General features: G+C 39.2%; 1 protein-coding gene across 2 annotated transcripts in view; it reads right to left on the reverse strand.

Annotated features, from left to right (window-relative positions):
* CFAP74 (cilia and flagella associated protein 74) overlaps positions 1-24,891 on the reverse strand; it is a 46,007-nt gene that overhangs the window by 16,248 nt on the left and 4,868 nt on the right. For both annotated transcript variants that reach the window (XM_086625688.1, XM_086625687.1), the window contains exons 5-21: positions 24,204-24,308; positions 22,698-22,871; positions 22,034-22,144; positions 20,699-20,801; positions 19,803-19,960; positions 17,644-17,854; positions 16,623-16,805; positions 15,378-15,551; positions 14,151-14,269; positions 12,770-12,836; positions 11,942-12,031; positions 10,600-10,776; positions 8,622-8,796; positions 7,197-7,309; positions 6,213-6,335; positions 4,959-5,080; positions 853-981 (exon numbers count right to left, since the gene is read on the reverse strand). In XM_086625688.1, coding sequence (XP_086481814.1) covers positions 853-981; positions 4,959-5,080; positions 6,213-6,335; positions 7,197-7,309; positions 8,622-8,796; positions 10,600-10,776; positions 11,942-12,031; positions 12,770-12,836; positions 14,151-14,269; positions 15,378-15,551; positions 16,623-16,805; positions 17,644-17,854; positions 19,803-19,960; positions 20,699-20,801; positions 22,034-22,144; positions 22,698-22,871; positions 24,204-24,308 — 2,334 coding nt within the window. The remainder of the gene's footprint in view (positions 1-852; positions 982-4,958; positions 5,081-6,212; positions 6,336-7,196; positions 7,310-8,621; positions 8,797-10,599; positions 10,777-11,941; positions 12,032-12,769; positions 12,837-14,150; positions 14,270-15,377; positions 15,552-16,622; positions 16,806-17,643; positions 17,855-19,802; positions 19,961-20,698; positions 20,802-22,033; positions 22,145-22,697; positions 22,872-24,203; positions 24,309-24,891) is intronic.

Consider the following 24,891-nt stretch of genomic DNA (forward strand, 5'->3'; position numbering starts at 1 on the left):
TGAAAATCTAAATATATTTACATCAATGGGACTAGATAACCTATATGAAAAGAGCAGCAGCTTTGCAGCAGCAATAAATGCAGAAGCCGCCAAAGTATTTGGCTGTACACCAGAATTAAGATCTATGTAATTTAATTTCTATTTGAAATGAAATGTCCTGCTAAATTCTTTAGGACGGCAATGATGAGGCAAATAAAATTAACAATTATCAGTAGAAGGTCTTGTATTTAAAATTTTTAAAACTGGAATTCTTTGTTTCCTGTAACTGAGTTATGTTTATATGTCAATGTACCATGAAACAGAGAAGAGAAACGTGCTGGGGTAAGACTTCTAGCATCTTAGAAGACATTATATAAAGCGCCACATGAAATTCAAGATCAATATATTCATATTTTGGAGAAAAATGTACACGGGTAGGAGAGATATGAACAGGAAGTCCAACCATTCTTACCTTAATTAGGAAGCACAGGAGTTCTTGTCCAGAAATTACTTACTCAGTGATCCATGAAGCAGCCACCTGCCCAGATAACCTCTCTTGTACAAGAATAGCTTCCCCATGGAAATGGGAGCAGCCTACCAGGAATGCAACTGCTAGGATTTTCACACCACTGCTGTCACCACAGGAAAAGCATTTCCTCACAGGTATGTGAGCCAAGTTAATTTCCTCCTTGAGCATCTGGCAACTTTTAAGGTTGAGAGAGGGGGGAGGCTGGGGCTGCACTGACACCAGCCGTGTGAAGCCCAGCCTGCTACAGTGCGAAGGAAGAAAACGCTTTGACCTGCTCAGGTATTCGGTGACAGCCTCCTGCAGACATTGTCTAAATACTGCAAAGATTAATGTTGTCAGGTTACCTGGGCAGAAACTTCAACTGCACGCTGAAGGATGACTGAGCTTGGATGCAACCTGTTTTTGGAAGCAGTTCCATGTGCTTACTCAACTCTTTGCACACTTCGAACTTCAAGCGCAGCGCGGCTTTTGCTCTGCAAACAGACCAGACACGCTTCAGTGGCTCTGCCACCACCCATACTGCCATCTCAGCAACATTTGGTCCTGGAGGGTGGTCCCGCCCCCGCATCTCCACTCCACAGCACGATTACAGCTATTCCAAGCTTCCTTTGAAAACGATGGGCATGTAAAACTGCTACAGCAAAATCACACAGTTGTATTCTCTTTTAAGATAAGTACAGAAAACAAGGTTTTGGAAGCACTGTAAGGAAACCCAGCTGTATTTCAGGCAATGTACACAGCTGATCGGAAGATAATTACTGAAGTGCAGCACAGTGGTAAGTCAGGTCAGGGGAAAGAGAAAGTCAAATTATTGTGAAATATCAGCTAATTATTTGCTCCTAACATCCATTCTCTCTATCTGAATCAACAGGAACGACTCACGCAATGTTTGAGACACTTAACTGGTCCTGGCTGCAGCACAGCACCCACTCAAGACGGAAAAGGAGTAGCCTTCTTTTAAGGCTGGATCTGGGTTATGTAACAATTGGTGGTGAGTGGGATGCAACAAAAAAACCCCTGTTATTCTGTCTGAGAAACAGGAAAATGAAGACCAGTGACCCCTAAGTGGGGCCAAACACACCTAGATGCTGCTTAAGTGGCTAAAAAGCACATAATGTCCAAGCCTGCAGTCAGAAGACTCAAAAGAATTAACCTGAAAGAGCATAATGCACCTAAACCATCAACATGTACCCAGTTTGTGAATTCCATTCATCCTCATTATAAACATAATTACCTCAGAATCTTCAATATCAAAAAATCAAGCCTGTACAGGCAGGAAAAATCCTCAAACTCAGGGTAGGGGGGCTGTCTTACACCAGAAACGCACTGAAAGCACTGCTGCTTTTGGTTTTTCTTCCCCAAACCATGATGACTCTTTTAAACAGATGTGAATTTGCAGATCTCTTGTAACTTCTCCTCAAACAGCAGAGATTCTACAGGGCTGGAAGTCAGAGTGTGGCTAAGCTGCCGCTGCAGTTCCTCTGCTAAAACTTGTAATAATTTGCCCTACGAATGGCATTTTGGAAGCTAGGAAATATCTCCGTTTACTAAATTCTGGCCGTGTTATAATACAGCAATAGCCACAAACCATACCCTGCTTTGGAATTTTATGTCTACGTGCAAAATTACCAAGCAGTTTACAAATATTTCAGCTTGTCGTTTTCCTTCTCGTGGACTGGTTTACAAGCTGTCAGTCCAGATGGTCTGCTCTAAATCAACAGCTACAGCATGTGGTACTGGGAGCCTGGAATGGTTTCTGACTGTTGACAATCTAAGAGAACTATATACTCCTTCATCAAATCAGTGCAGATTATAACCTGCCCAAGAAATTACTTTTCAAAGTGATTAATATTGAACAGGATTCTGAGAAGTCACTTTCACCCTTTATGCTGCTTATTCGTGCTTCCTGATCACCGTACTCTATGTGACCAGGAAAAACCTCAAACAAAACCCAAACCAAAACCAGTATTAACTAATATTTCGCAATTCTACAGAGCTTTCTGGGGCACTGAAGTGCCAAAGCTGTCTACTAGCTGGAAACTTGAACTACTTATGCTACAGACAGAAGCGATAAGATACGGGCGAGTTCTTGCTGCTCTGCTTCTGACAAGTTTGTGCGTGCTGGTGGTAAATGAAACGATTCTAATGCATCATCTCCCACAGGTCTGGGTCAGATTTTGCCCCAGAAATCTAAAGAATTATCTTGCTACATGTTTTAGGTGTTGGTTTGTTGGTTTTTTATCTTCTTTGTTTTTTTTTTCTATAATTAGTTAGGGATTGGAGCAGAAATTTTTAAGAATATTCCTGAATAGCAGATTATTTAGGTATCTAATTAATATTTAACTAAAGAATCTGTGTTCTAGAAGTTAACACTAATAAGATTTCCCATCTACTGGATTTGAACTTTAGTTCTCACCAGCTAAGGCATTTCAGCAGCTACAGACAAGCAGCCTTTTCAGCTGGGCTGTGGTAACCTTACACTTGGTCTCCTGTGAATGGTTCCTACGAGCCTTAGTTCACAGGCAGCCCTGTAGTAACTCTTCAGCTGATACACAGCTCACACGTAAAGCCGTGGTAACAAACTGTTATCTTTGTACCTCCTCAGCAGTTCGGACAGTTCTTTGCTAGTCTGTGGCTCTGGGCCCTTCGTCTGTGCGTAGTTCCAGACCTTGGACCACAGTAAGACTGCCTTTCCCCAGTTTTTCACTATTGCAATTAAAATATAGCTACTTACTACTCTAAGCTAAGAAATTGTTCTTGACTGATAGTAATTTATAGCTATTTTCAGCAGTTTAAATTCATTCTGTTTGAAAAGTGGTTTGGCATGTACCACGTAACCATGAGGAATCCTCTTTCTGATACACACTACAGAAAAATTTCAACGGCTACTAGAGGGAGCAACTTCTCAGGCACCCATCTAACTGAATGATGAAATCTATCTCCTTTTGCAAGATAAAAAGTTGAGAATTGATATTGCTGCACACGAAATACTTCTAATTTCAGCTCAAATAACTGTATAACAAGGACAATTTTTCCTAATTATGGAGAATTGGGTGATAAATCAAAGACTTGATTTGCCAACGTACTAAGGACAGTATACTACATATTAAGGGCTCTTAATTTAGTGAAACTCGGTGAAGGATCAGCAGGATTTTTCCCTCAGTTAAGAAGTTTTACCCTAAGGAATTTGACAGCTTCTATCTTTGGGATCCCCTTGAAATCTTAAGTTTTCATTAGGAGAGTTATTCTGCTTCTGTAAGTTCGATCCCTGCGTTATCTAGACCAAGTAAAGTCACTTACATAACAACTTGTGCTTGTCATATCTGTAAGCTGAATTTCTGAGATAACAGCTTTACTCATTTCTTTCCAACTGTGAAGAATCTCTGCAGCCTGTAATTCTGGTAAGAGGTTTAGAATGGATGTCTTCTAGAGAACCAGTCTCTCCCCCACCGTCCCACAAATCCACCCCAATCCTATTTAAATTGAATCTAAGAAATGCAAATTGTTAAAATAAGCATTCAGTGATGACTGCATTAGGTAGAGGGAAGACACCCAGCATCTGAAGACAATTAAGAGAGTAAGAGTTCATGTAACCACTAATAGGATGAAATCTCTGGGAGCCCACGAGCTGAAATATTCTTTTTATATTACAGTGCAAGCAGAACCAGTCTTCAGACAGTACTGACTGGCACTACAGAAACATCCAGATATTTTCCCCCTGTAAATTCCTATTTGGTCTCCATCTGTGTACTTACAAGGTATGTGTCACTCCAGTGCAGTGCTTACGCCCAGATGGGTTAGGAAAAGTTGTACCCTTCCCATTTTATAGTAAACACTAAAGGACTGACATGATTTATCCAGCATCACATCCCGAGTCTGGTGATTGACCGTCTCAATAAAGACCAGTTGGCATGAGGCTGGCTTCCAGATCATAAGTCTCCCATGGAATTTACATAAAGTTAAAATAGCTGAGAAACAACAAAATATTCTTGCATAAAATTTCCTGGCTGACTCAATTACACCTAATGTGCACTTAATTTTAGACATGTTTCTCTCCCTGATGTTTAATGTACGGATTCCACATGATGAAACTCTGTGGGGTTGCTATTTCCTAGGGACTTTACAGTTATACCACAGAACAGGTACAACACACAGAATCTTGTAGAAGTGGCAAGGCATGTATTAACCCAGACACATCAGAGCTACAGCTGGTCCTGGGAATCTGTGATAGCAGGATACCCAAGTCCAATTTCCATAGAAGTGTGTAATTCAGATGGCTTGTAATCAGGATGTCCTCCTGAAATGCCGAGGAAAAAAAAACCAAACTGTTTTTCAGCTTCCTAGGATGACAGAATGGGTCTGTAAGAACGGAACCTCAAGACATCACCCAGTGACTTACAATCTCATTATCTGGTTGTAGAAGGCAGCTGCTAAGGGAAGGGTCGCTCACCTGCTTCGAATGACAACGCAATCCTGATAAAGCCGGTCATATACACAGATCTTTAAATCAACGTTGGGGCTGGGCACCCAAACTGGTACATCAACAGAAACCCCAATGGCACTAAAGCACAGCTGTTAACACAATAAATCAAGAGCGTAATTATTTTTGTTAGTCTCAAATTCTTACTGATCTAGGCAGAGCAAGAATTTCTGCTATAAACTACAGCTGAACAAAATATTTATTATTCCTACTGCAACAGGTTCTTTAATTAGGCAAAGCTATGAAAATAATTTCTAAAATAAAACCGAGATGTTATGGTATCGCAGGAGAAAAGAGAATTATATTTTGGTTTGCATTCTTTGACAAAGAACATGAAGGAATAGCATGCTGCCCACGACATTGAAAAGAAATGTTTAGAGTGCATCTAGCTTAAATGAATGTGCTGTAATTCAGAGACTCAAGAGACAGAAGCTTGTTTAGCCAGAGAAACACAGCAATGGCAGCACAGTGCTGTACTTCCCATAATGCCCTCAGGTCTGACTCAGTGACCACAGAGATCACACTTGGATAAAGTGATCCTGGAAGAAATGGAACCCACAGGAGCTGGCAGTATGCACCTGGAGCTGCTTTTGGAGACTACTCCATCTGTACACCATGGGGAGAGCCAACACTTGGCCTACTGAGCTTCTTGGAAATTTTTCTTTATTTTTTTGACAAGCTTCTGTGAACTGTTCCCATGCAGAATTTGGCTTCCAATAAAGTGTGGAATCAAAATATGCTGAAGTGGTAACTAAAGTTGTCACCTCTTCCAGCTTTCACACATCAGTTTCACTACTGCATGCTAAATAATTCCAATTCTGATATATCAGAAAGAAAATAAACTATGTAGGCTGGGAATAGGGAAGGATACTTTCGTATTTGCTTCCAGGACATCAGATGTTTTTCAGCATGATGTCTGATAAAATGGGAATATCAGGATTATTTGCATAGAAATTTAAGAGAATCAACAGGTTAAATAACCACACTGCATCAGAAAGAAGGGCCATGATTTACAAAGCTACCTCCCATCAAATCACATAATACATAATCATATGGTACCGCATCGTTATTTCTTATAATATCAATAAATCTATCTTCCTCTACCTCTTCTCCTGTTTCTAATATGGGATTCTAAGCAATTTTCATTCTTGGGAAAAGCAGTAGAAGGATTTTAAACTCTTCTTCTACAGTGTTTTGAAGCAAGTCTTGCACAAAATCACTCACTGGTTTGCAGTCCGAGTTGTCAAACGTGATCACAAACTCTGCCCGCACGTCCCCAGGGAGAGCTGGGACAAATATGATCTGAAGTTTGACCGAGCTGAAGGGTCCAATCTCACCTTCAGTAACCTAAACAGGAGGTAACACGGCTTTAATGAAAATCTGACTGTGTTTCTGTAGTTTGCTGTTAATTGTATTGAAATAAGGAAGCAGTATATACTCATACTGTACAAACACCCTGTTACACCTGGATTGTAACTCAACTGAGTGCACTGTGCAAGGGGAAAAATCAGTACCAGTAGCTCCCTAAAAGGTTTAGTGTGGGGAAAAGATGTGGCATGACATGTGGTTTCACAACCAGGCATGGTCAGAATTTTACTGAGTGTCTCATTTACTGCAGGACTCTGTATGACAGCCAGATAATGCGGAATACCAAAGGGCTCCCATCATATGCTGTGAACCACTAAACCGTGGAGGAGCTGTCTTGTGCCACCATTCAAAGACCCGCTCTGGTTCCAGCATTAAGCCCCCCATCTGTGTGCAGAGGTAGAAGACAGAAATGCTAGCACAAACTAGTCAGTCTCTGGACTCTCATACCCAGATTTTTTAATACGGCTCCAGTTTGATGTTTCCCGGCATTTTTCCTGCCCCGTCTTTTGTGTTGTCACTGGACTTTGTATAACCACAGAACGACATAGCAGAAAAATCAGTTTGACAAAAAAATTTTAAAAAAGGAAAGTGTTATATGATGAGAAATTAAAATCTCTACAGAATCTTTCAGCTCAAATAAGTCTTTATAAGTCTTTTTCTTCAAAAGAAAGGGCAAATATGTCATGTGGTTTCATTTTAAGCACTAACTGTGATACGGTGAAGTTTAGTGAGCTTGAAATTGATCACAAACTTAAGCACTTCCCTCCAGAGCCAAAGCAGTTTATCTGATGTAGGCTTCGACTAGTGACAATCTTGTCTCTATCTCAGGATATTAATTACCTTTCCAAGCGTAATTTCAACTGGTGTTTCTTCAGGAGAAAGTTCCACTAAAGTACGTGCATTGTCTGTGCCTAGATCTGATGTAGACTTTAATACCTCTTGACCAAGTTGTTCTGAGGAGAAAAAAAACCACAAGCAAAACCCCACAAAATGCTGGATATGTGCATGTATCCACTAAAAATATCAAACAGAGCAGAAGTACACTGATTCTGGTCAATACTGCAAATCCAATAACATATACCAATGACGTGGAAAAGTAAGTGCCTTGAAGGAAATTTCTGTTTGACCATAAGACTTTGCCCTGGTCCAGCAGTCTACCTCAGGCACATGAGCCTTCCTCTACAGAATAACAATATTCATGTTTCAGTAGCATAAAGTACATATTGGAGACTGTTACAGCAAAGAACACAAATTCAGCTGAAAGTGTGAACTGGGCTTGAAGAACAACTTCAGTGAAAAAAGCCATGCAGTTGGGAGGACCTGCAAAGCAAGTGAAAGTGCTGCTTCCCTTTATTTTCAAAACAACTGCAATAATTAGTACCTTTTAATTAAAAGTCTCCCACCAGTGCTTCCCAGTACCTCAGACTAATGCATCACAAGAGAGATGCAGCTAACTCTGGACCCATGGCAGTAATCAGCTGGCAACCTCACGCTTCACAGAAACCAGGAAACAGACCAAGGTGCCATGAGATGTTAGTGTGCCAAAGCAAGGGATTTTTTTTTTTTTTTTAAGGTCTGAAAACATATTTAAAGGAATGTGTTCTGTGGAGAGAGCTATGATGATTTATGGAATCACTCCGTTTCACAATATAGATCCTAGATTTAAAGAGAGAAACCACCCACAACCTTTTTCATGGAAGTTCTAGTTTCCTGCAACTGGAATGATCAATATCCAGAAGAAATATTAAAGAATACAGATAATAAAGAAATTAAGAAAGCATTTCTTCTACAAAACTAGATTTTATTAAGCACATAGTAAACATCAGGAATGAGATGGAAAATGTCTGAGGAGGTTCATAGTTCTGCTTCCTTGTTCCTAGAATTACAGACTATAAAAATAAACCTGTCATGTGGATTTCTATTCTGAGAAGTGGGTATTCAGTTGCTGAGACACAAATGACAACGATTTTGCAGTCTCTGTAAGCTAGTTGGTTTCTGTATTCTTCTGAGACTGAATTGTTGATCGCTAATAACAAGTGAGATCCTCTGCTGCTTTTGATATAATGGTGTCAGGACTTTATTTTTAGTCGTTTTTTGTGAGGCAGCATACAAAGAAACATAACATTAAGTAGTTCATCATTCTAGTAGTAATGTACTCAGTAACTTTGCAAACTGAATTCCACAGTTCATTCCAGGAAACTCTACAAATGGATAATGCTTAGCCTGGGAAACTGCGCTGCCAATTTTCTAAAACGGTCATCTTACCTACAGAACCACCGCTCGGGCTCGTCTCCGTCCTCTGCTGCTGCACCTGGCCTACACAGCAGGTCATTTCTTCACTATGGTCAAGACAAATTTCTTCCTTCTTCTCAGCTACAGATGTCACAGGACTATTGCTGACTTTCTTTTCAGGGACACAGTCACTGAAATGCCGAGTAACCTTTTAGAAAACACAGAAAACACATTTTCTGCTCTGACTGTTCATCCAGCTTGTGCCAGCTCCAATTTTATCTAGCAGTTGCAAATCAGTCTTGTGTTTTCTTGCAACTGGTCCATGTTGTAAAGGGACAAATGTATTGCACTTTCTAAAAACTGCACATTCTGCTAGACCTTCATCAATGAGCAGATCTAAGTTTTGCTGGCTGCCCAAAGCAGGTTAATAATAGGAGCAACATAATATAGTGTTAGTTATTTTATAACTAACAGAACTAACATTTTTCTAGTGCAAACATAGGCAGTTCTATGTCAAAACTAAGTCTGCTACAACTAGACTTCTGTTTATTACACACCTGCAAAGGATGGAATACCAAAAGAAGGAAAACCATGGATACAGTGTTAGTTCACAGATTCGTTATTTGAGCCACGCTTTTAGCGTAGGGATAGCGTGAGAGTTGAAAACCACGGCAGAGCTCAGCAGTTCCACTGCACATCCTGCTCACTGCAGTGTTTCAAGAGAGAGGTCAATCCTTTCCTTAGAACTTAAAAATGGGTTAGATTATTAAGTAGAGAATTTTGAAAACCATCTGAGTCAATTGCTCTTCAACAATCGAAGAAATTAAAGGCTGCACTGGTGGAACAAAGATGAAGTATCTGCACTGCGTTTACAGGAACCCGTAGGCACTTCGAAATACTGATATGCAGCCCAGTACAGATATTCCCTGCGCTCCAGGACCTGTGAAATCTGTTTATGGGCACTACCTATGCAACACTTGAGGCAAAAGAACGTTTATGATAATGATATTAAAACAGGAATTACAAAGCATAAGTTCCTACCACAGTGGGGCTTGGTTGTTGTTGGTTTGTTGGGGTTTTTTTTTACATCTGAAGATTTCCCCACTTTAAGAATACAATCCACAACTTATTTAGAAAAGGAGCAAGTACATCTTCAGACTTAAGCTGTTCAGTCTTCTCAAAAATCTGCCCCACAGTGCTGACATATATGCTTTCCTTATCAGTGTTTTTCACTTAAAATTATCCACTACAAGGAGAAGAACAGCTGTTGGGATTCCTCAGTTTTCTGTCAACTTTGACATTGGCATGCTGTAGGAGCCATCAGTATCAGGTCTAACACCACACATTTTGTCAACTCTGCGTTTGCATTCATTCCACTATTGATTTGAGAGATCGTCCTTCAATTCTTTTAACGCTGTTTATTATTATAGTTTTCTGACAACAGCTCCCCATGTAACTCTTAGTTTGACTAAAACGACTCCTTCCCTTGTAACAGCAGCTTGTCAATAACTGTGACTGCTCTTCTTTGACAGGAAATTTCAATGAACAGCTCTGAATTTTTAAAGGAAGATCACAGACTAGTGCTCCCAATTCCCATTACTTTATTGCTAGTTTTGCAACAGTTGGCGTTTTTCTGAAGTCCAGGAGCTGGGATTCTAAATCTCTATAAGAATCTCATCTTTTAACTAAAGTATTTTTTCTAATTTTGTTTGGATGTGGAAAAAAATAGGAATCATGACAAAAATAACCAAATAACCAAAATGTTAAAAAAATAATTATCATTGTTGGTTCCCCTTTGACCTCCCAAATTGCTTTTAAATTCGTCTTATGATATCTGGGGGTCTAACAGATCATATTAAGACATGCCAACCCAAACAAAAAAACTACTAGAAGTTGGACCGGATGACCTTCTGAAGCCCCTTCCAACTTGAGCTGTTCTGTGATTCTGTATGAGTCACACTCTGCAAAGCAGGACGTTTCTATCAATCTAGGGAAATGCTTTCGAACCTACCATTCTTCCAGGAGAAGATTTTGCAGTTGCTCCACATGTACTATGGCTGTCACCTGCTGACATCTGAACTTTGAATCTTGTTCCCAAAGCTCCACTGTTTGTCAGGGTGATGGTCCGTGAAATTGTCTCTCCCACCACATGGCTGCCGAAGTCAATGAGCTCTTTATCTAGTGCCAGCTGTGAAAAGAGAAACCATTAATTACTACTGTCCTAGATAGTAACGTCAATTGAACAAGTATCCACCTTTTCTAGAACAGGACTTTGAAGTTCTTGTTATCATTTCAAAGATGGCAGCAAATAACAATGTGAGCTATGGGTATCCTTCTGTGGTTTTGTGGAAGCCAACTCATTAAAGCAATGTCATGTTAAACTTTGCCACTTTGATTTCAGTCCACTATATGACAATGGAAAAAACAGGTTAAATTCTGTTCAGAGTAGCAGCTTGCATAGATTATTCTGGATTCATTTCCCGGTGCATCCATTTTCAATGTGCAGTCCAGTAAAGAAACTAAGATACTTTTTTAATCTTTATTATTAGAGTATGCTGCTAGTATATCCCCACTTTTGCATTTGCTAGTCTTATTCCAACACTAGGCGTCTCTTTGCATAATCTTTCTCTAGCATTGTATATTCTCATCTACAATTTCTTGTGGCCTGTAAAGCCAAAGCTGCTTGTAGCTGTGAAAGAAGTAATTTAAAAAACAAAGTTGCTGCTTTTATCAAATACTTTCTTCAAGTTAGCTCATAGGACGTTAGGATATATAAAAAGTTAGTGCTGCCTGTAGTTTCATCTCCTAACAGTAAGAAAATTATGCTCTTCGCTTAAAATTCAGTATAGAATTCTCAAAAAATTTTGAGATGCTGAAAGAAAGGAGATATATGATTTTTACAAATGCCAGAAAAGACAGAAAGATACTGTGATCTTTCGATTTTTGTCTACATAGAAAATTAAAATTAAGAATAAGCTGCAGGTCTGGGATGAAATTTCCAAAAATTACAAGGAGAAAGAGGCAGCTCATTTCCAGCCACCACTTCTCTTCCCTCCATTCACATTGTGTCATCAATTTCTAAACAGAACTACTTCAGTTAATTCCACTCTGAAGTTAAAGTTACAGTTCATGGTTAAGTAAATCCACTAAGATAATTTTGTATAAATCTCAGTACACTCTGGGAAGCTCAGGAATGAATAATTTTCCAGAAAGAGCCTCTCCATTTTAAAGGAAAAGAAATGTAAATGCCTCTCGCTAAATATTTTCAATAATGTTTATGCTCTCAATAATGTTTATTTGCTCTTACTGTTGTTACACTGACTCTGAACATACTTTTACAAGAAGTGACTTACAACGCATCTCTTGGGTGTACACTTTAATGGAACAGAAAAAGGGCCTGTCTGTGCCATAAACATGACTTCTCCTTCCAGAGTTTCATTTATCTAGAAAACAAACAAAAAGACAATCACTGAACAGACCCAACCAAGTAATTTGCAAAGACTCAGCCTATGTAGTCTGATGAAAACTATTTTCAGCCATTCTCTGAATAACATATTAAAATGTATCTCTACAGATTCTACATTTTCACTTCAAAACAGTCTTTGGTAACTGCCTGGCTAACTTTAGCTCGTCATTATTATAAATCTTGTCATCTGGAGCAAGTTTCAAAACATACTCCAAGAATACCTAGTGACAGGCATTTTTCTAAAACAGAAAATAGAATCAAAGAATGGTTTGGGTTGGAAGGGACCTCAAAGATCATCTAGTTCCAACCCTCCTGCCCTGGGCAGGGACACCCTCCACTACACCAGGTTGCCCAAAGCCTCATCCCACCTGACCTTGAACACTTCCAGGGATGGGGCATCTACAACTTCTCTGGGCAACCTCTGCCAGTGCCTCATCACCCTCATTGTAAAAAAATTATTCCTTATATCCAATCTAAATCTCCCTCTTTCAGTTTAAATCCATTGCCCCTTGTCCTATCACTACACGCCCTTGTAAAAAGCCCCTTTCCAGCTTTCCTGTAGGCCCCCTTTAGGCACTGGAAGGTGCTGGAAGGTCTCCCCAGAGCCTTCTCTTCTCCAGGCTGAACAGCCCCAACTCTCCCAGCCTGTCTCCAGAGCAGAGCTGCTCCAGCCCTCGGATCACCATTGTGTAACTCAGCACTCAGGTGTACTTACCATCGGCTTAAACGTTACCACTGCTTCACAGGACATTCCAGCAGACATTTTGCCAGGTGGAACAAAGCTATGGAGATAATTAATATAAAACCCCATATTAACACTAGGTATGATACATGTAGCTCCTCTTCTTGTAACAATGACAGTTTTTTTTTTTTATTCCCCCTCCTCACTTGGATTAATTACTTAGAAAAGTCAAAATGAGTGACAGATTAATGAAAAGCTACAGAACTCTGCTGCAACTGATTCGTTATTGAGGTTTTACTCAGAAAGTCTCAAAGTGCTTTTAAAAGGCAGGAATTATTCCCTTCCTGCTACAGACAGAGACTGCAGACAAAGAGGTGAAGCTGAGGCTCAAGGATATCACCCAGAACAGGGTGCACCAATCACCTATCTAACAACTAGAAGCAGTCTTCTCCCATTGTCCGTTCTGAGTGTCCCTCTGTAACATCTCCCCTGTCCAAACAGGAAAGGAGGGGGGAGAAGGTAGCTGCAGATGATCAGAGAACGTGCTGCTTGCTGCAAACTGTATCAAAATTATCTTGAATAGAAACTGCCACTTATTTGAATGCCTCATTTAATGATCTCTGTGATGCAAACAAAATGCCCATCAGAAGACAAGAAATCTCACAGCTGCACTCTAAATGAAATTATTAAGGCACTACTGGAGACCTATTTTGCCTGACAGAAACAGAAAGGAAGCCAGACAAAAATAGATAAGGAAGTGTTGTCAGCCATGGGAATACCTAAGCAAACCAGAACACAGAACATACATGCGAACAATTTTATCAAAACAAAATTAAATCAAACAAAATCAAGATGAAACATTTCCAAATAGAAAAGGGAAACCGTTTAGAACTCGAGAGCTTAACATGTGAATAGAGAAATAAGCATCTGTATACTGACCTTCAGAAGGGATCACTAGCAGTTTCTCCTGAGAAAGACTTTAAGGAATAGCTCCTTCTATTTCAAATGTTACCTTGATAAAATATTTATGATTTAGACTTTACAGCTCTCAATGTCTCTAAATCTTCGTACCTACAAAAAGATCCTTTTCCCCTTTTTAAAAGGGTCTGACTTTTTTCAAAAGAGCTTTCTACTTGTTCAGGACTGGCAGTTACCCCTGGTTTATATTGCTTCCCACAGACTATAGTCTGGTCCCTTGCTATCACCACTGCAGAAACCAACAACATGCAGCTCAGGCTTAGCAAGCCTCTTCCTTCTCAGCGCCCAGACAGCTCCTTTCCTCATCACAGAGGATGGAATATAGAATTTAGATGTATTTACTGAAATCGATTTCATTTGCTACAGAATGTGTTTACATTTCCTGGTGCGGTACACAGGTAAAACAAGCAACCAGTCTACAGTTCATTTTACTTACTGAATACTGATGAAGTCCTTGAGCCATGCACTGATTCCCACTAGTCTGCAGAAATTAACACTGTAGGATGCATTTATCAGAACTATCTTCTGTTTGTAGATTTGACCAACATCAAAATCCTTGGAATACCAAACATATCAGGTGGTGTGAGTTACAGGAAGTAGCATTTACACAAGTAATGACAAAACCAACTACTTTTATCACAGTTGTGCTCACAGGCCTGTGTGAAAAGTATTGTATAGACACGGAAAGCATTGTTTTACTCCAAATAAACCCTTCTAAAACATACAGCCTACAAAGCCAGGAACTCATGCATCATGGATGAGGCAATGTTACCTGGGTCTGTGCACAGCTAATGCACCAAGCTGCTCTGTCTTTTTCTGCAGCAAGTGTCAAAGACATTATGTCACAGTCATAGCCTAAGAGAGCTGTTAACAACTTAGACTGTGTGTGGCAAAGACAATATAGATTTTTTTTAACACAGAACTAGGTGCCACTGTCTTCCAATGGAGGCCTGCTGTTTCCTGGGAGCAAGGCAGATGCTCCCAGCTCCTACTAACACTGTGCAAGCTGTGTACCTGGGCACATGCATTAACACAGAGTCCTGCAGGCTGCCTGGCAGCATGTTTTCTGACACAGTTCGAAGACCTGTCTGATGCACCATGATGGTGACCTTTTTAAGTACAGAGAAGAAGTAGGCAGTGGTGTGCTGTATCACAGTACACTTGTTGATTACGACACAGAGATAAACTGCAGCTCAGTTCCCTCATGACGAGTACAATATGATGGTCACTTGCAAACTGAAATCTTAACTGGATTGTAGTCATGACTTAAGGACATTATTCTATAGTAATAGTGTATGTACAAACAATACGTAAGTAACAGTTACACTGGCTTTTAAAAAGCACAGAACACAGTCTAACAAAGTGTTTCATCATTTGCTCACTTTTCTGACAACATTTAAATTCCCTGAAGTAAAGGAAATAGTTTTACTATTGAGGTCTAAATTATAAAATCGGTAGTTTATTTAATCTGACTATAATTTACTTAAGAGATTGCTATTGAAAAAGGCAAGTGTTGTTTCAGGTTTGACTAAAGACCTATTGAAGACAAGAAGAATTATTTTTTTTCTTCCCAGTGCAACACAATTTTGAGCAAGACATTGGTATATACATCTAGTAGACACACACATCATCTCTATAGATCCTACGCAGAACAGTCACTAACCTTGAAATGAATGCAACTTGGTTTACTGTAGAAGGTACATCCCTTACATTCACGACCAGACACTATTCGCTTCTGAAAAATTCCAGTTGGGAATTCCACCTTTTTTTTCTCAAAACTTTCTTTTTTCACTACTCTTGTAGCCAGCTGCTTTGGATCCATTTCTTCTTTGGATATCTAATATGAAACATTAGTAAAAACCACAATGACTGTGAGTGAGCTTGATCACAGAACCCGCAGGTGAAAGCAGCAAAGCCTGTGGATGGAATCTGTAAGTATCTGGGCAGCCTTTGTTTCTCTCCAGACCAAACACAGCCTCCCAATTCTATATGAAGAATAGAATTAATTCTCAGCTGTCTGTTCGGTAGCTTATCATCATCCCACACTATCACATAGTGTTTTTAATGGCAGTATTAGCTCTTCTGCACTTGGAGAGTTTTTTCCCTCCTCAACTTCCCAAACACTCATTCAGAAAATAAATCAGCTAACTTCACTGCAGCATTTCAGTTACGGTCCACTGCGTCTTTCATGTAAGAATATGAATGTGCACTGACATTGTTTCTTTTTGATTTATTATAAAGTCTGCTCTTAATGGTCTTCTACACCTCCAAAAAAGCAGTATATGCAAGTCTACCTTGGAATAACACTCAAGATCTTAACTACACAATTCCACTCTATTTACTTCTGTTTAGAATACAGAATGCTGTTACTCTGCTAAAAGATAGGCTTTTCTTTGCCTAGTATGGTACAAAAAAAGTAGTTCCCACATAAAGCAATCTGTGTTGCCAACTCAACAGAAACTCACGCTTGTTTTTTTTAAACTCAAACAAGTAAACATGGTGTGATGGATGGGTTCACATACCTCTGAACTAAAATGGAAGTATTGTTTTCTCTTTAAGAGAACAAATACAATAAGAATAGTGTCAAACAGCAGATACTCTGATGGCATTCTCACATCTGATTCTCTACCTCTATGCAATAAAGTCTGCATTTTAACTGCAAAATAGATAATTATTATCTTTAAGCAAGGTTCCTAAAACAGCACTTGCCAGCATCATTACTTCAAATATCTACAACTACTAGAGAGGGAAACGAAACTTTTCTAACCATTAAGATACTTTTACAGATACTGTCAAAATTTTGTAAAGACTAACTTCACAATAAGTCAATGACAAAAAGATCCCAGCTACTTGTGGGTTTTTTTTTTTTTTCTTGTCTGTTTCTAATAAGAGATATCACAACACTTACCTTGTGCAAGTCACCTTCCTGACTCCAAAGTCCTGGGAACTCTGGTTCTACTAGGGCCTTGTCCCTCTCTTTCTCATCTTCACCACTTTCACAGAGCACATCATGGGGTATTTTTTCAGAAATCTCTCCTACAGACGCAGTTCTCTCACCAGCTGAGGAAGAAGCTGATGGAGAGCACCACGACTTTTGCAAAAGAACAGAAGTTTTGAAGATGTAGTTAAGAATTACTAGAGGACAGTTACTTCAACAGTTAACAGTTTCTGGGGATGCCAAAGAGGAAAACTTAAGTTGATCATTTCTCAAAACACTGAATACAGACAAAATCTTATGTTAAAATCATCTATATGATGTTAACTGTATACTATGGGAGGCTAGAAACCAGTCCTTGGGCATGAGAAAACTGACTGCATTTTGAATGTTTTGCGTATCACACGATAACCAAGGACTTGGTTGTGTTGCTGTATTATGACTATTTCTATCATCACCTCTCCCCCACCCCTTTTCTTTTATACACCTGAAGATTGTATGAACCCACTAGTTTCATCAGGGAATTCAATTCATTCCACCTCCATTTTCCAGGCCAGTACTCCCTGGAATACTGTGCAGGTAAAAAAAAATATCCAGGAAGCTTATGTCTAGAGAGAATCACTGTCTCCTTTCTAATCTCATGTGCTGATAAACTGATCTGAATCCTTGCTCATGGGTGAAGGTAATTAAACAGGAAGTGAGGGTACTTTGTATGGCTTTTGAGGTCTGCTGCAATTCATGTGTCTGAAAACTCACCTCTTCTTACAAATGCCCTTAAAAAATCCCCCACACCAAGCAGGATAATGTCTTTATTCATACAAGCATCAACAATCAAGGAAAGGGAGACTAACAGTCATTAAGAGACCTAATGGAGAAATTACTCTCCACTTGTTCTGTACTGTCTGGCATTTGGCTGTAGCCTGTGCTACTCACTGCCCTGCACATTTGAGAAAAAATAAATCTAAAGGCAGTTCATTCTTTGGCCTTTGTTTACCTGTGATTTTGCTCCAGCTGCATGTTTGCAAGTCTTCTCAAGGTATTGCCATGTTTTCATTCTCCGCAGTACAGAATCCTCAAGTTTACCACCACCCTTCATTGCCTTAGTACGGGACTGCACTTTTTTCTGCTTGTGAATAGAAGCTTTTTCTTGCAAAATTTGAGATACAATCTCAATTTTTCTTGATTTTTGCTGTTCTCTAGAAGCTCTGTAATACGATGTTGCAAGAAACATTAAAACAGCCATGGTTGTTTACTAATAGTATTAACTACAGCCCCGTTTCTTTTGAGCCTTTAAGCTAAATAGCAAGTCTTTACATCGGGCACAGTGGTAATTTGTGTCAAGACACTAGGTGATTCAGAGGCTATTTATACATTTTTGGAGGCTAAATATACTCAATTACAGGGTTTTAGAAGCTGAGGAGTTGACAAAGCATTCAGTCATCACTACTGAAAAACAAAGTTTTTAAATAATTTTCCTAACCTAGCCAGCTATTTAGAGAAAACTGCCTATCTGAAATCCAGTGGTTTTAATAAAGAGAGGAGGAATGGTTAACGGTAAGGACGTAAGTACTGAACTTGGAAGAGATGAATTCAAAGCTATGTATGACTACAAATTCCATGACACACTGGGTAGTGTGACAAAAGTGACAGCAGATAATTTAATCTCAGTTTTAATACCAGCAGTTCAATATACAATTTTCTACAACAAATTTTATCCACGCTAATGATCACTTCTAGTATAGACTTTCGTCTCTTCAGCTAATCCATATAAATAATTACTGATTCTAAATAGAAGCAGAGAAAATATCACCTCATTTAAATACAGGCTACTGCCTACTGAAGCACTTTAATGTCTGAATTTAGCCTTGTGATGCCCCATTGCAGCAGATAAATGACACGGTATTTGTAACGTATTTTTGGAAAACCATGGTACAAAGAGGTTAATCATGGTTACAAAAACATAGGAATGGTCCACTGACTCCCAGTGCTATCTGCCCTAAGTATAAAGCCATCGTCTGTTCCTACAATCAGCTCTTGTCTTCATCAATCTTTTTAGAGATGATATACAAATTAATGACATAATGGCTTTAATGACTACAGAGTTCTTTTCTTGTGAAGATAATTCAGAAATATATATTCAGGCTGAAATATACTCAGAGAAAACTGAGAATATCCCTTCACAGAAAAAGAGAAACGCAGAGCCCCGGGAGAAATAACTAAGCAGTTCTTCAGCAGATTAGCAGGATGGCAGCTGAAATTAGAAAAGAACTGCTGTGAGAAACAGGACACAGCTAACATTAACAAACTGTGACCTCCCTTGGCCTGCAGAGGAACAGTGAAAGGGAGAAAGCAAGCAAGGTGAGAGAGTTGGGTATTTCTACAAACTGATATGGTTATTTTATTAACAAGATTTTTAAAACATATTTAGGGATAGCAGAAGTGGTGTTACACAGCTGTCCAGACTGAAGCTTTATTTAATCAAAACTTAGGACTTATTGAACTTTTACTTAGTAAACCTGTAACATTTGCTACAGCTTACTGCCCTTGTAGCAGAGCCAGCATGCAGGAACATACACCTCAGCCACCTTCTGTTTGGTATCTTAGCTCAAATCCATCTTCATAACTGGTTAAAAACACTAATTAAGCTTCCCACTGGAGCAGATGAGATACAGGCACATTCCTATCAACCTCGCTACAAAGGCAGAGCAGTAATCCCCATGAAAAAAAGCACAGAGGAGAGTACCTTGCTTCTGACCTTACTGCAGCGCAATCTTCCAGAGCCTGCCTCTAAAAGCCTGAGAAAGCCATTTGATTTTTATGGAGACACTGCTCAGGAAATGCAGAAGTACAGCTACTTCAGGCATACAGTTTAGGTTCACCGAGTTTCCCTCCTGGAGCAGTTTATCTTCTTTGCTCTACTTATGGAACAGGGGCTCCTAACTTTGGTTCTCTGAATAACACACCTAAGCTACAAGTTGAAGTCACCTAAACCAGACTATACAAATACCCCACATAAAGAGTATAAGAATGAGCTCACTCCCTTGAGATAGCATCGTAGATGTTACCTCTTCAGAACCTGATTAAGAGCTCCAACATATTCCTGCACGAGCATCAGTAAGCAGCTGAAAGTTTGATATAGACATGAATACTTACTGTTTCTCTTTTTCACGCTCTAGCAGTCGTTTATGGAGAAAAAATTCCTTGGCAACATTGCCTCCTTCTGCCAGGATAGCTTCTCTCATTTTCATCTCCTGTCTCTTTGCCTCAAAGGCCATTGCTTTGTTCCTAACCTGGAGAGTCTGGAGTTTTGCCTATGAAGTCATACAAACCAGAGTGACATATTTGATTCACATATTGCAGAATATAAACCAGATAATTTAGTGTTGGTCCCCTTATCTAAGTATAAATTTGTGGTAGATTTCTCTGAAGTAGAACCTACTGGTTCTATGTACAGAGTAGTCACGGCGTGCTGAGATGCAGAAAGCTCTGACTAGGCCAGGGCTGTTCTTTACCCTCCCAGCCCGCACTCGAAACGCTGTTCAGTGAAGCGATGTGAAAAGATACCGTTCTAATCAAATCAGTATTAAGACAATTCCTTCAGATTCTACAGAACCTAAATAGAAGAGCAAAGTAGCATAGCTCAGAAATTCTCCATTTACATTCTTTAAACTCTTAAGTAACTGTTTTTCTTCCATATGTTTTTTCCATATGAGGTATTTCTGCACTGGGATCCAAATAACTGGAAATACCTCTGGCTGAGTGTTCAGAGAACTTCTCTGTAGTACGCAGTATTTTCAAGGGAGCTCCCCTCCCAGAGCAACTAGACTGCTGACAAAACAAGCTCCTGAAGTGGAAGTGTCAAAACCCACCCATACAAATCCAACATCGTGACTCCCATAGTTAAATTCTCCCCAGTTTCAAAAGAGATGTGGCTGGTCATGTCAGCACCACACAACAATTCTGCAACGAGAACTGAAATTACTTTCATTAAGCCTAGCAGCCTAACGAGTCCATTTCCTCCTTCCCCATCTAAGCCACGGCAGCAGTACCCTATTGGAAGTGATGCTGTTCTTCAGGGAAAGCACAGCTTGTATCCGTCTCTCCATATGCTCCTGAGTTTTCGCTTCTTCCTTTGCATTTTTTTCATGAATTCTGTAAGCAAAGCAAAATCTTTCAGGCTCAGATCCTGGGAAGCTTTTAGTATTAGAATGTTTAACCTGACAAGTAGGAATTGTCCATGTCACCAGACATTCCTCCCGTGAGCCTGTTTTACTGTGCTACTGGGTGTGGGTAAAGTACAACAGCTGGACGACTTCCTACAGGCAGTACCACTCAAATTACAAGTGCCCACTGATTTTCAACTAGTTTGCTCAACAACTTCTTTTTAAAAAATTTTGAATATGAAGAATGTGTTACACATTATTACATATTTCAGTTGCTAAAATAAAGTAAGAATTCAGGTGTTGCTTATATAACCAATACCTAAACAATTGCATAGTGAACTTCATACTAGTCAACCGCTTGTACCTACACTAAAAATAAACCCTAGAAACTCTAAAAGATAGAAATATGTGGGCATGAATCAAGCCTGAGAGTGCTCCAGCTAATATAATGATAAACTAAAAAAATACCAGTGGCATAGATAAATTTGATACATTACTCAGGAGAAAAAAAAAAAATTTGTTTGTTTGTTTCTCTTAATTATTACAAGTTTGCACATGCCATCTAATAAAAAATAAACCAACACAGAAACATTATAATTATTTCAATCATTTTTTCAATTAAGTTCTAATATACAAGTAACAAATATTCACAGTTTCTTTAGTAGCAAAATAATTCAGCACGCCAGTACTTACACAAACATAAACCTATGAAGAGAACATTTCATTTACCACCAACCAGGCAAGAACAGAAGCACAAAGCAACGTCCCGTCAACCAATTTTACCAGTCATAAAGTGGTAAAGAATGCAAAGTCTTTCATACCAGCAAGAAAGCTTTTTTACCACATTTCAGAGGGAATGTAGAACTGCAGAGTGCAAGTGTCAAACCTGGAATTTAGTTACACTACTTCACTCAGTGACATACACCCATACAAAATGTTTCAAATCATTATTAATGCCCACAAGTAGTCAGTGGATGTATGTCATCAAAAAGACAGTGCCTTCAGCTACAGGGACTCTGGGACAGTAAGTGGATTTTCTTCTTTGCAAGTCCTTTTGTGCCATGTAAGGTTGGAATGCTTCACAGCATTGGTGCTATGGCAGAAGAATCCCCAGTGCAAGAGAAGACACAACTAGCAAAAAATTATTGTCTTTCAAAGACTAAAGGATAAAGTATTGTACACCAGAGAAGGTACAATGACAGAAAAGGAGTGAACAATAACCTTGCCATGCTTTTTCTCAGGAAGCATACTGCTTTTTCATGGTTCTTTTTGGCATCTGCGAGTATCTTTTTATGCCTTTCTTCACATTCTTTCTGGGCTTCCTCTTCTTTTCTACAAAACACAGACCAACCAACAGTTGCAGAAGGACTAAGGAAACCTTGATTCCAACACAATGACATCGAAGGGTGGGGTCAGGGAATTTATTATGTGCTGAAACGAGGACATTAGTCATGCCTGGCCCCGTATAGTCTCTTGTTTTCACAAAACCTACTGACAAATTGATAAACAGGTGTTCTCTTTCTCTCCAAGAAATCTCAAGGAACTTGATCATAAATTCAGAAGGTCCTGGTGGCCAACAGCAATACAGACACACGTAATTAGTCTGATCAAATAAACTTGATTTCCTTAGACAAAGAGCATTCACAGTTCTTGTCTTTGGCAAGTTTATTTGCATATATCAGAAATCTTTACTTGCATAACTGCAAGACTGTGGGCAATTCTTATTTTAATTCCATTTCCTCATAAAATATTCCTGAAGCAACACCCAGCTAAGAAACACAATACCACTGATATTGGAATTAGCTAATCTTCTCAATGCCTGAAATAGTGAATTGGCTAAAAATAATTCAGAGAAAGAAGCAGAGCCTGACTTATAGGTGCTTACTTTTCTCTAGATCGCTGATTTTCTTCTGCTTGCAGTGCTGCTAGTTTTTCCTTCCAAATCCGCACTTGGGCTCGTTCTTGGTATTGCATCTCCAGCTCCTCCTCCTCTTTTCTCAGTTGTTCCCAGAGGATTTCATATTTTCCCTGCTCGGTTTCTATCTGCCACATCTCAAGCCTTTAAAACAAAGTGTTTTCACTGAAATACCGACAGTCTTCCACTTACTTAAGGCTATTGAGTAGGTAAAGCTTTATAACGAAAATTAAAATCTAGCCATGGTTAATTTTATTTTCTTAATTATGTTGTAAATCATACCCTGTTACTGACACAGGTGTTGTACCTTTCAGATTAACGCTCATATCTAATAGCATATCTCATTTTAAAGACATCAAAAATATTGGTCAAAAAAAAGGTAAAAAAAATAAAGCTCAAGGTTCTGATTCTCAAATTCACATTTGAAAAACAAGAAATTTAGAAAACAAGAAACTCGCAAACTCACAACATGAAAACCAAGAAAATTTAGAAAAACCAACTTTTTCTTCAACAGTAAATAACTTCAGGGACAGGCCATAGCTTTTTTCTTCTATGTTTTGGTGAAGGAATTTAGATATGATAGGGACACATATAAACAGATGAACACAGTTATTGTTAATCACACAATAAACAAGTCAAGCATTTTAAAGCTATTATACAACACTGCAGCACAACATACTCTGTTCTGGTTAGTAACAGCTACAAGCTCATGCTTGTGTTACTCCTTTGATGTGGTGGCATTAGTAGTTGTACCTCTGGTGCCAAAATAGAAACACACTCGCCTATTGCCTTCTGCAAAAGACAGTTTTATTCTGTCTTATAAATAATTTACTATGTGTGAACAATGGATTACAAGAAATAATATTATCTTAGCAGAAAAACACACAGTACTACTACAATGTCTCCATCACTCTCAATTTCAGCCTTTTCCTTTATGCCCCATAAAAAACATTAAGAGGCATAAATCAGAAATATTTCTGCTCCTTCAGAGACCGGTGTCACAAACAGGTCTACTTTAGTCCAGCTTATTTTCCATTTAAAATGAGACCTGTTCAGGTCCACAATGTCTGCACAACTCCAGATAAAATCAAAACTTCATTTATGCATATGAAGAACATAACAGAATCATAGAATGGTTTGGGTTGGAAGGGACCTCAAAGATCATCCAGCTCCAACCCCCCTGCCATGGGCAGGGACACCCTCCACTACACCAGGTTGCTCAAAGCCTCATCCAACCTGGCCTTGAACACTTCCAGGGATGAGGCATCCACAGCTTCTCTGGGCAACCTGTTCCAGTGCCTCACCACCCTCAGAGGGAAGAATTTCTTCCTTAGATCCAATCTAAATCTCCCCTCTTTCACTTTAAAGCCATTGCCCCCTGTCCTGTCACTACACACTCTTGTAAAAAGTCCCTCTCCAGCTTTCCTGTAGGCCCCCTTGACTCCCATCACACTGTTTTTTCATTCTCTCACTTACATGTTTTCTTTTAGTGTCAAAGCAATTTTCCATTCAAAATCCTTCTCTTTCTCCAGTTCAGTGCACAGTCGTCTGTGCATTGCCTGAAGGCGGCACAAGGCTGCACTGTTAACATTAAAAAGATAGAATCAGAAAGAAATAAAGGTTAAAAAAAACCCCTCTCCTCCCCCCCTCCCGGCAAGATCAGCAACAATAAAAAATAGCTTTGAGGCTGAGATTTATGTATTAGAATTCCACTAATTTATGTAGTCTCTTATTTAGCCTTCTAAGTGTCCATTCTTCATTCAAAGGCACAGTTTTCTTGAAACTATTACACATTCGTTGAAATTTACAGAGGAGTATTCCTTTCAAAAGCACTGACCAGTGGCTTAACACAACTATCTATTTCTCAAGCTGATAAAAGTAGTATTATCCATGAAAATAAGTTTTGGTGATCCTAGAGGACCTGGACTGATTTTGCTTTTAAAACAGCATTACGATATTCCACGTACTTTGCTTACAATGGCAGCATTGCCACACAGTTGTTTATTTTCCTTGGTCTTCTCTACCCAGGAAAACTAGCAGACAGTACACCACAGGATCAACAGGCAGTGGACTGACTATATTCAACATAAAGTCCCTTCCTCCAAATGAAAATTGGAAAAGGATCTTCTACCTGCAGTTACTACTCTGACTCCAAAATTTTTGC

The sequence above is a fragment of the Tauraco erythrolophus genome, chromosome 23 (assembly GCF_009769465.1).
Source record: "Tauraco erythrolophus isolate bTauEry1 chromosome 23, bTauEry1.pri, whole genome shotgun sequence".
Classification (NCBI taxonomy): Eukaryota; Metazoa; Chordata; class Aves; order Musophagiformes; family Musophagidae; genus Tauraco; species Tauraco erythrolophus.